General features: G+C 37.5%; 1 protein-coding gene across 1 annotated transcript in view; it reads right to left on the reverse strand.

The window, feature by feature from the left end:
• ARMC2 (armadillo repeat containing 2) overlaps nucleotides 1-10,825 on the reverse strand; it is a 170,576-nt gene that overhangs the window by 95,700 nt on the left and 64,051 nt on the right. Inside the window, 2 exon segments of the mRNA XM_037844639.1 lie at nucleotides 1,388-1,611; nucleotides 2,968-3,070. Coding sequence (XP_037700567.1) covers nucleotides 1,388-1,611; nucleotides 2,968-3,070 — 327 coding nt within the window.

A 10,825-nucleotide genomic window follows, 5' to 3' on the forward strand; every position in this document is an offset into this window, starting at 1 on the left:
GAGAAAAGAGAAGTACACAGAATGCCACATTTTTTGAGCATCTGCATGTATATAATATGAGCTTGGTAAAAGGTGCTGAGCACCTCAGCGTGTACATTAGCTAACTGGTAGGACTGGAAGGAGAAACAGGTAGGGAGGGAGGGGATGGAAAATAAACCAAAATGACTTTTAAAAAGAAGAGTCTCAAAAAAAAAAAAAAAAAAAAAGACAACCACAAGAACTAGATACATGTAAGTAGGAATATGCATAAAAAGAGGCATGGAAAAATGATGATCAAAATGCTGGTAGCATGTTAACTCAGAATGAAAACATTTCACATGATTTTTACACTCTTCCTTATGCTTTTCTGCCTTCTGACAAGGAAACTTAATAATTATATAAGCAGAAATAACTACTTTGATTGAGAGAAAAATCTGAATAACCCAATAACACTGGCAGCATGAAAATAATGTTTCTTAAGTCCACCTAGCCAAAAGATAGGACATCCAATAGAATTTTACATCATTCATGACTGAAAGAGGTTTTCATGGTCTTTTTAAAAATGGAGACAGACACAAAGTTCAAAATTAATAATCATCATAAATATTTTAAGCATCTTGAAGGCAGGGCCTAAATCTAATTTCTAACACACTTTTCCAAAGGATTCATGCACTCTGAGTGTTCAATCAATCCTCATTAATTTACAAGCACATTTCAAACCTCATGAATTATTACATGAAAGATGCCATTTTTCTGAAATACAAATATTAAATCTCATCTAAGAAAGAATATGAGGGCCGATTCAGGTCCAATGAAAATAATTTAACTATGAAATTCAATCTGCCACATAAAAAGTACTAAACCACATAACAAAATTTTTCTCCTGCTCTGGTCATACTAAACGTACCCAGTTTTGTTACCCGTGTTACTGGTTATCTCAGGACTGCATTGTACACACCCTCAACAACTGTCCACTCAAAATAATTAACTTCTGCTTTCATTATATATACAAGATTCATGACAAAAGCTATCAATCATCACGAACACTCACTCTCCAGGCCTGTCTTCAAACACCAAACTGTCTTTTAAAAATCTGATCGTAACTTGGAATTGTTTCGCAGAAAGGTGCTACTATTCGTCCTTCTAGGCCTACTTTCTCTGCAGGGTTGTGGAAATGGACTTCCGCAAGCCATGTGGAGAGTGGCTCTGTGGAAGTCATGGAAAAGTCTTTCCAAGGGACGCGGGTCCAAGGCTCACAGCAGGAGGGGATGGGGCAGTGGCTGCACGCCCCCATCCCCGCGTGGGGCACCTCCACCTGGCACAGGGGCCACTCTTTTAAATGGCAACTGGTGTTGGGTAACACGGAAGCTAATTTAACATATTTAACCTTTTCAAGGAAAATACTTACCTGGACTAACAGGTGGCCCGAATTAGGCAAACACACACCACATTTCTTAGTGTTCTCGTTGATTTGCTTGATCAAAGTCATCAGTATTTCCACGGCACCTTTGGTGATCATTTCATTAAGAAATCCTGGATTTCCAGAAATGAATTTTATAGCCCCCATACAGTATAGAAAAGCTTCAGTGTTAGCTGGCAGGTCTTCACTTCTCAGCACCTCCAATAATGATTCTGTCAAAAGATGAATTATTACAAATGTACAACAGTTGGAGAGAAATATATTAAGGTATTTGTATGTGAACATCAAATAGAATTTTTGAAATATGCTAGTCATGACCTACATTCAAATACTTGTTAAGGGTTACTTACTTTTACGGTATAAAGAAAAAAGCTTACTTTTAGCTAAGATAAATCTCTATAGTCGTAATGATAGCAAAATGATGTGATCATTAATATATAAAAACAAGTGTTCTTTTAATTAAATGTCATTCCCTGGCTCTTAATATTTACCATCCTTTATTTTCAGGTGCAAAAATCTTGAGTTAGTATAACTAAAAATTGAAGCAATCGAAGAGTTAAATGTCAATAAAACCATTAAAAATATATTTGTTGCTGTAATGAATGGGAAATTAATTAAGAAAGGAACTTAAAAAAAAATCTCCATCACTATAGGAGGTGATAATTTGAATATCACATCCACCCTTTCCCCAAACAACTTAAGAATAGCCAGAATAACCACCCAAATAACATACAACTTCTGGTTCTTAGATGAAGACCAGGCAGCTATGATAAGGTTAACCATGCATAGCTCACATTTAATTTTATTAATGTCAATGTGATCATGGTCTGAAACTTTCCCTTTTTCCAATCTACCACTCTTAATTAGCTGACCCAATGTAAGACATTTCTTTCATTCCTGGTTTGCCCCGTCCACTGGAGTAAAAAAAAAGAGAGAGAGATAATTGGTCCTATATCGCAAAAAGAAGCTTCAAAGCAGTTTCCACATTGCTGCCATCCCTTATATCAGCAATATGAACTGATGAAATATTTCTATTCAGGTAACTATTTAAGCATCTTAATGATTTAAAAGTATGTCAAGAATTAGGCATTACTAACTAAGTAGGTAGAATGTAATAAAACTTCTCTACCTACAGATTTAAAGCACATTGACATCGTGATGTCAAAGTTCTACTCTAGTTTTAGATCTCTCCAAGTTTTACTCATTCCCAGTATTTTAAAAGACTGAAAATTTCAATCACGCCAAATACTATTAAATGTATTTTTTTTTCCTAACAGTAAACCCAAGTCTAAGAAATGAATTTTAAAATAGGGAACATTTTGTAAAGTCACAACAAGCATTTAAAAAAAAAAAAAAAGCAGACTACCTCCTGGGTGCCAAAGGATGCATTAAACTGAATGTGAATAACACAGAGAAGGACAAAGCACAAGTACGTATTGCATAATTTTGTCATTTTACTAGAAAATAAAATGTTCCAGCTATCATTAATTACAACTTTTCTCTCTAAACATTTCATTTGTACTCAAGTACAACATTTGCTCGATGGTAGAGCTGAAATAAATACTCACCCAGAATGCTGTCATGTTCAATCAAAGAATCATTCTTCTCACTCCGACTAATTTTGAATATAAGTTTGCAGATATTGAGAAGATTCTTTCTACTCACTTTAAGCTGCAGAAAAAGATAACACATTTCTATTGCAGAGGGAAATAAAGACGTGCCATAATTTTAAAACACAAAACATCTATTTTAAAAGTATAGCCAGAGTATTTTAAAAATACAACTGAAAGTTCAAGAAAAATCAACACCCAACATTTGGGGCACAAATTTACCCACCATGGCATCTAATTGATCCAATTATAGTAAATACAAAAAAAGCATATTTATTTTATGATAAACTTATTTCTTACTTCATGAAGTCTAGCATTTATATGTGAGATTGTAGGTTACTTTTTAAGGATGATATGAGGAAAAAGGGGGGTGACATTGATGGATTTAATTAAATGAAATAATTATTTAAAAACACAAAAATGAAAGAAGAGGGATACACTAAACTAATTTAGAAAATACAGTGTAGTCAGGGTGAAGGAAAGCAAAGAAAGGAGAAAAGTATGAACACGTTAATCATTTCCATAAAAAGATTAAAAAGTAATACTCTTCAATTAGATAATACAAATATAATTTTTAAGGATATTTCTAGAATGCTTTGAGATAATCACAAGTAACATTCAAAGTTTGAAATTACCTTCCAAATCATATAAAATATCCAAGTAAATTAAACATAGGGGCAATAAGGAAATACACTTTTTTAAAAGCATACTTTAAAATTAGCTAATGGTCTAAATCAGCTGCACATTTAGCTAAAATAGCAAAAAAAATAAAAATATCCTAAATGTCCAATATTGAGGAATAGTTGAGTAGCTTGTGGAACATCAATGTTATTCACTAATAAATCACAAAAATTATAACTCTGAATACTACGCAGAAAAGGAAAAATTTAGAAAAGGAAAAATGCTTATAAGATACTGTCAAATGAAAATACTGTGTCCTCATTGCCACCATGTAAAAATATGTTTGTTGGAATAAGGTCGTCTGAACAATAAATATATCTGCATGAAAAGGATGACATTATGGGTATTGTTAAAAACTATCTTTAAAATTATTTTTAATATTGTTTATTAATGAGTTGTCAGTAAAAAAATAAGTAATGGAATTCATCTTTTTTTAAAGATTCGTCCTGTGTTTGATCCACAGATATTTCTTGAGCTCCTGTCTATACCAGGCACTGCACTGGGAATGGCCAGACACCAAGATGGGCATGCCCAGCCCTCCTTTCCTATCTTACATTTTTAGTGAAAAGTGGCAAAGGTAAAAAAAAAAAAATCTGGTGTCAGTTTTCATTACAAAAAGAAAAAAAAAAAAATCCAAAAAAAGCATCCACAATGTCCAGGCCTGCTGTAAAGTGGGTTTACATTTCAAGGCAATTTCCTTTACCTTCCCCCCATCAATACCTGTCATCCATAATTACAACTTTGAGACATGAAATGATAATACAATAATATGCAAGGACTATAGACTACCTTATATAAAACAGCACTGCCACCATTCCCTTCATACCCTTTGTTCTGCTCTATTTACCTCCCCTGGCATTTTCTAGATTTATGTGTTTCCTGTCTGCCTCCCCTGCTGCAGTGCCAGCCCCGGGAGGGTAAGGGTTTTGTTTGTTTCATTCATTTGTCAAGAAGTGTTCCTGGCACAAAGTAGGCTCTCACAGCAAGGTAGATTTCTTATATTAAATAGTCTCTTCTACTTAAAACAAATTTGAAAAATTAAAGTAAGAGAAGTTTGACAATCACCCATAATACAGCTACTATATATACTATCACTATCAACATATTGGTATTTCTTTTCTGTTTTTCCTCCTGTGCATAGGATGCTGGATTTTTTTCCTTCCTGGATATAGTTGCACTCATACTGTATATATATTTGTATATATAAAAATAAAACCTCAATTAGACTGACATATTTTGTAAGCTTTTTTCAATACAAAGATTAAAATTAAAATAGCTGTCTGGCAGACCCTCCTGAACCCCCAAATAAACCAGAACTAACATTATGCTCACTGAATTCTTTCAATTATAAATAAATTTAAATGTAACTTATAATATTCAACTAGTAGATAAAATAAATATTGATAGAAAGAAGTTACTAAAAATTTCTTAGTCTTACATAGCTTTAGTTTTTGCTGATTTTTCTTCCAATTTTCGAATAACATGGTCTCTTAAAAAAAATTTACAGCATGCCCTGTCACCATAGCCTGATCTAAACAACATTTTGCCTGGAAGGTTACAGGAGATTCAGGTGGCAGGTGGGCACTTTTGAACTGATGGCCCTGAAAGTCCCTTCTGAGCTTGTCGTTAATGAGAAGAGATAGCCTACCCATCTCTGAACGCTGAGTTTATCTCTACCTCCAATCACCCCCCTAGTAATGTATATTCTAGATTCTAACACTATGAGCTTGCTTATTATAATTATTTCATATCAATGAGATCACACAATAGTTGCCCTTTTGTGTCTGGCTTAGTTCTCTCACCATAATGTCCTCAAGGTTCATCTATGTTGTCGCATGCATTAGGACTTCATTCCTTTTTATGAATGAATAATATTGCATGGTGTGACCACATTTTGTTTATCCATTCATTGGTTGATGGACACTTGGGTTGCTTCCATCATTTGGCAATTGTGAATAATGCTGCTATTATTCACAAATACATGTGTGCAATATCTGTTCAAGTCCCTGCTTTCAATTCTTCTAGGTATATATACCTAGTAGTGGAATTGCGGGGTCATATGCTAATTCCATATTTAGCTTCCTGAGGACCTGCCAAACTATCTTCCAAGGTGGCTGACCATTTTACATTGCCACCAGCAATACAGAGTGTTCGATTTCTTCACATTCTCTCCAACATTTGTGATTGTCTATTTTTTTAGTAGTAGCCATTCCAGTGGGTATGAAATATCTCATTATGGTTTTGATTTGCATTTCCCTAGTAGGTAATGATGTTGAGCATCTTTTCATGTGCTTTTTAGCCATATGTATATCCTCTTTGGAGAAATGTCTATTCAAGACTTTTGCCCATTTTAAATTGGGTTGTTTGTCTTTTTGTTATTGAGCTGGAGGATTTCTTTATATATTCTGGAAATTAAACCATTATCGGATAAGAGGTTTCCAAATTTTTTCTCCCATCGAGTTGCTTGTCTTTTCACTTTCATGACAAAGTTCTTTGATGCATAAAAGTTTTTAATTTTGAGGAGGTCCCATTTATCTGATTTTTCTTCTGTTGCTTTGTGTTTTGTGTGGGAAGTCTAAGAAACCATTGCCTAACACAAAATCTTGAAGATGCTTCCCTACATTTTCTGCTAGGACTTTTATAGTCCTGGCTCTTATATTTCAGTATTTGATCCATTTTCAGTTATTTTTGTATATGGTGTGACATAGGGGGTCCTCCTTCATTCTTTTGCATATGGATATCCAGTTTTCCCAGCACCAGACTATTCTTTCCCAGTTGAGTGAATTTGGCAGTCTTATAAAAAATCAATTATCCATAGGTGCAAGAGTCTATTTCTGAATGCTCAATTTTATTCCATTGATCTTTGTGCTAATAACATGCTGTTTTGACCACTGCAGCTTTGTCATATGCTTTACAGTCATGAAGTGTTTGTCCTCCAACTTTGTTCTTCTTTTTCAAGATGGTTTTTGCTATTCCAGAGTACCTTACTTTCCATGAAATTTGATAATTGGCTTTTTTCATTTCTGCAAAGTACGCTGTTAGAATTTGTTTCCTTGATTGAGCCATGTCTTCCTATTTCTTAGTATGGCTTGTAATTTGTTGCCGATGTCTAGGTATCTGATTATCTTGAAAAGTTAACTCTGAAGACCTGTTTCTCCCTCTTGTCTAGGGTTTTATTGTTGATTGGCTTTGTGTTAAGGCTCTTCTTTGATGCTTGGTCTAACTTATTGTAGACCTTTAGAATTAGCCTGTGTTTAATTATTCAGATTTTCTCAGCTCTTCTTCACCTGATTCTTACCCTGGATATGCGGTGCAATTTTTAAGATTGCGCTTTTTATGCAATTGTTTCACCTCCAAGAGAACAGCTTACTTTCCTCATTCCTTCTCTGGAAATCTTGATATGTTCTGTTTGTTTTTGTGAATACTTTTCTCCCAAGCTCCTATGACTTGTTTACATTCTCTCCCTGACTCAGTGCCCCATTTTCCTTATAGTTTTCAGTTCTGGGACCCATCTTATTTTATAGCAGTTCAGTTGAATTCCTGCCCCACCCCATTTTTTTTTTTTTTTTTTTTAGTGTAAGGCTTTTCTGTGTCTGGTTTCTGGTTTCTTCCCCATTAGAGTATCCTATCCTGGGGAGCCAGATGGGGTCAATCCAGAAAGGTGGGTCACTTCCAAAATGTCTGTTTTGCCTTTAGGTGGTCCAGCCGAGTGAAACTGGATTGAGTGAAGGCACAATGGTTCCCACCAGCATTTCAATCATGGTCTGTCCTCCCCCCTCCCACCCCCAGGAGGCCCTTTTGTATGCAGCACTCTGAAGAGGCTTGCATTTTGCCCTGGTCTCTGCAGACTTAGGTCCCTGTGCCTAGATAAGCTGGAGTTCAACTTGCTGCTGTGAGTTGCTCTACAACCTCTGTCCACAGTGGGAGGGAATCAGGCTGCACTGCCTCTGTGCAACTCCCAAGCTTCGCAGGACAGAGTGAAGGGGAGGGGAACAGGAACCTACTGGTGGTCCGGAACAGAATTCCCTACCTGATATTTTTCTGTTTCTTCCATTCAGCATTTGTAGAGTCCTTCCAGTTTCTACCTCCCTCCAGAGTTCTAAGCAAGTGGGATTTGTTCTTAAATTCACTAAATCTCTAGGGAGGCTTTTTCAGGGTATATTTTATGTTGCCATGTTGATGAAATCACCCCCAAAGTTGTGCTTTCTTGACTTAGCCCCTGCCTAGCAAATGCAACCCTCCAACTGTCTTCTGCAGTTCTGAGGGAGCATATTGACTTTAAGTCTCCTTCGCTGCCTTTGTCCGGGGCAGGCTGGAATAACGGCCACCCCCTGAGCTGGGATCTCACTGACGTGAAGTCATGAATCAAAAGCAGTGATCAGCAATACCCCCTCCCACACACACACACACACAAACACGTGCCACCAGATCGTGGGGAAGTGGATTTTTATGTCCCTCTCCAGCACCACTGCTGCCTGATGCAAGAGTAGGAGTGGGGTGAGGGGTAGGCAACAGTAAACATTTAGCAATTTACTAGTATTTACCATAATTTGCTAGACTTTCCTCCCGCTCTTCCCTAGATGCTGTCCAGTGTTCTACTAGACGCTGTAGTTATGAAATAGTTGATTCAGACAGTTACTGCCTGCTAAACGTACTGGTAGACAGACTGATTCCTGGAGCTTTCCATCCTGCCATCTTCCCCAACCCTCTCTCCCAGTGCTCGTCTTGACTCATCTGGAATCCCGAGAGAGGAGGCTGAGCAAGAGGGCTTTGCAGAGCCTTTCTCTCACCACGGTGGACTTTGTTTCCAAATTGTGAACTCTGAAGTTCTCTCCCAATAAAAAGAGTACTGCTTGGTGCAGTATTATAGGAGGTTATTTACTGTTCCATGGCCCAATCCACCTCAAGTCTCCAAATATCACTTAAATAATCATTCTACAGAGACTTGTAAAAATTAGACAAAGACCCAAATAGTTTCTTTGTATAGACAACAAATTACAGAGCACAAAATGGTTTCATTAATATGCCATTCTCCATTGAGGTATAAATTCTTTCTTATTCTTAGGAAATATCTGAGAATGATCACTCAACATTGAACTTTCAGAGCACTTTTGCTAAATTTAACACATACCACAACTATTTGGTTTTAAAACAGCAAAATGAAGACGAATCAAGACAGACTTTTTTTTAAAGAAGGCAATCTTGTATAACCAGTTCATACTGACTCTCTAATTTTACTTAGAGCAGAATCAGCCCAGGAACAGCTATAGCCAACCAGAGCTTAGACAAACAGGTATACCTATCGCAAGAAGCCTGACCTCAACTGTGTATTCCACATGGAAACTGTTGGATGTTCTCTTCAGTTTAGCATGTGTTGTGCTGCTAATGAGCAAGCATGTTATGCAATCTGACTGAGCCCCACAGCCTTTAAATAAAATTACTTTAACTAGAACAAAACAAGAAGCAGGACACAGTTGAACAGAATGGTCTGTGTCAAGTTCCAACAACAACAGTAGCAGCTGTTGACTGTTCTTCTCCAAGTGAGAGATATTGGCCTAAAGCCAATGAAGGAGGTTTCCCCTACTAAAGATGTGGAAAGTGAGGCTTCAAGAGACTCACTTACCCCAAAGCCAAACACTGTAAAGAGCAGAGCCAGTGTTTGAACGAATCACCTCTATACCTACAGATGATTTCCAAAACTGCAACTCCAGCCCAAATCCCCAATTCTAATCCCACATTCCCAATGACCTTCATCTTTCCAATCACCCAGACTCATCCCTAGTGCCACCTTGATTCCTCTCTATCTCAGACCCCTTGCCAACCAGCCACCATATCATCTCAGCTCAACCATCTCAAAGTCTCCCCTTACTTCCCCCTTTCCATGCCTACTGGTTAACCTGTCTGAAGACTGTTATCAGAGACCCTTTACCTGCTCCTCCCTCTGTGGTCAGCATCAATACCACTTCTTGAAGCCAGCTCTTACATCATTCCCTTGCCAAAAACATCTAAAAACTACCACTGTCTGTCTAATAAATTTTAACACTACATCTGAGGCACTATCTTGCCCCACATGATCACTGTTACATTTCCTTGCATCACTCCCTGTCTACAGCTGGCCCAAGTGAGCACATTCCTCCCATCTCCCACATACCTTAAAATAACTGAAATCATAATGTTGACCATGGAGAATAAACAGTATCAAGCCATCATAGAAAAAATACGCTATGTTTATCAGACTCCACTTACTTACTTAGGAGAGGACTACTTCTACTAAGTAAAGGAAAATATTTTAGAAAGATTTTCAAGAACAGGTTGAAATAGGAGTTCTAAAGGTGCTTAAAGCTGAACCCTCTCATAACCAGAAAATTAAATTAACCAGGACACCTTGTTTGAAATTTGGTTGGAAACTTCTCATACAATCCGGCTCTGAGAGCTGAACCAGGATTTATAATGTGCAACATTTACCCAACTTCCCACCCCCAAACAAACCCAAATATTAATTGAGCTTATAGGTGGTCTGAAGAACAGATGTATTTTACCAATCTGGAAAACAGACTATGCACCACCACTGCAAAAACTCAAATTAATCCTAAGGTACTAAGAGTGGATCAACAGTTTGCATAGTGCTTAATTATATAAAATGGAAGAATCTGAGATGTTGGAGACCAAATCCAAGAATCTATATAGAAAATCACTTAAAAATCAGAAGAAGTTCTACTTAAATTCCTCTATCCATCTATCCATTCCATCAGCACTTAGTGAACACCCACTACATGCCTCCCAATGTGGCTATCACTCAAAAGCCCCAGGACAATGCCAGAATTTCACTGGGTTCTGTTCTTTTTAAAGTCAGCAGACATAAATCAGGTATTTGGGTTCTGTGCTGAGTAGAGAAGGAGCCAGTTTCACAAGGGCAAAGCAGCAGGAGCTGGGAAGAATGAACGAGCTACGAGTTTTATTGTGCCGCCCGCTTGGTCAGGGGTGCAGATCAAGGCCAAGGCTGAAAAAAGGAGCAAGCTCAGCCAAATGCTCGCAGCACTCACTGGGAATGTGCCTGCTGAGAGGCTGGGATGAGAGCCACAAGGCATGCTCCGGCCAGAGAGGAGGCACAGGGCCAGCTGGGAGCCAAGTTGCC

The sequence above is a fragment of the Choloepus didactylus genome, chromosome 7, assembly GCF_015220235.1.
Source record: "Choloepus didactylus isolate mChoDid1 chromosome 7, mChoDid1.pri, whole genome shotgun sequence".
Classification (NCBI taxonomy): domain Eukaryota; kingdom Metazoa; phylum Chordata; class Mammalia; order Pilosa; family Megalonychidae; genus Choloepus; species Choloepus didactylus.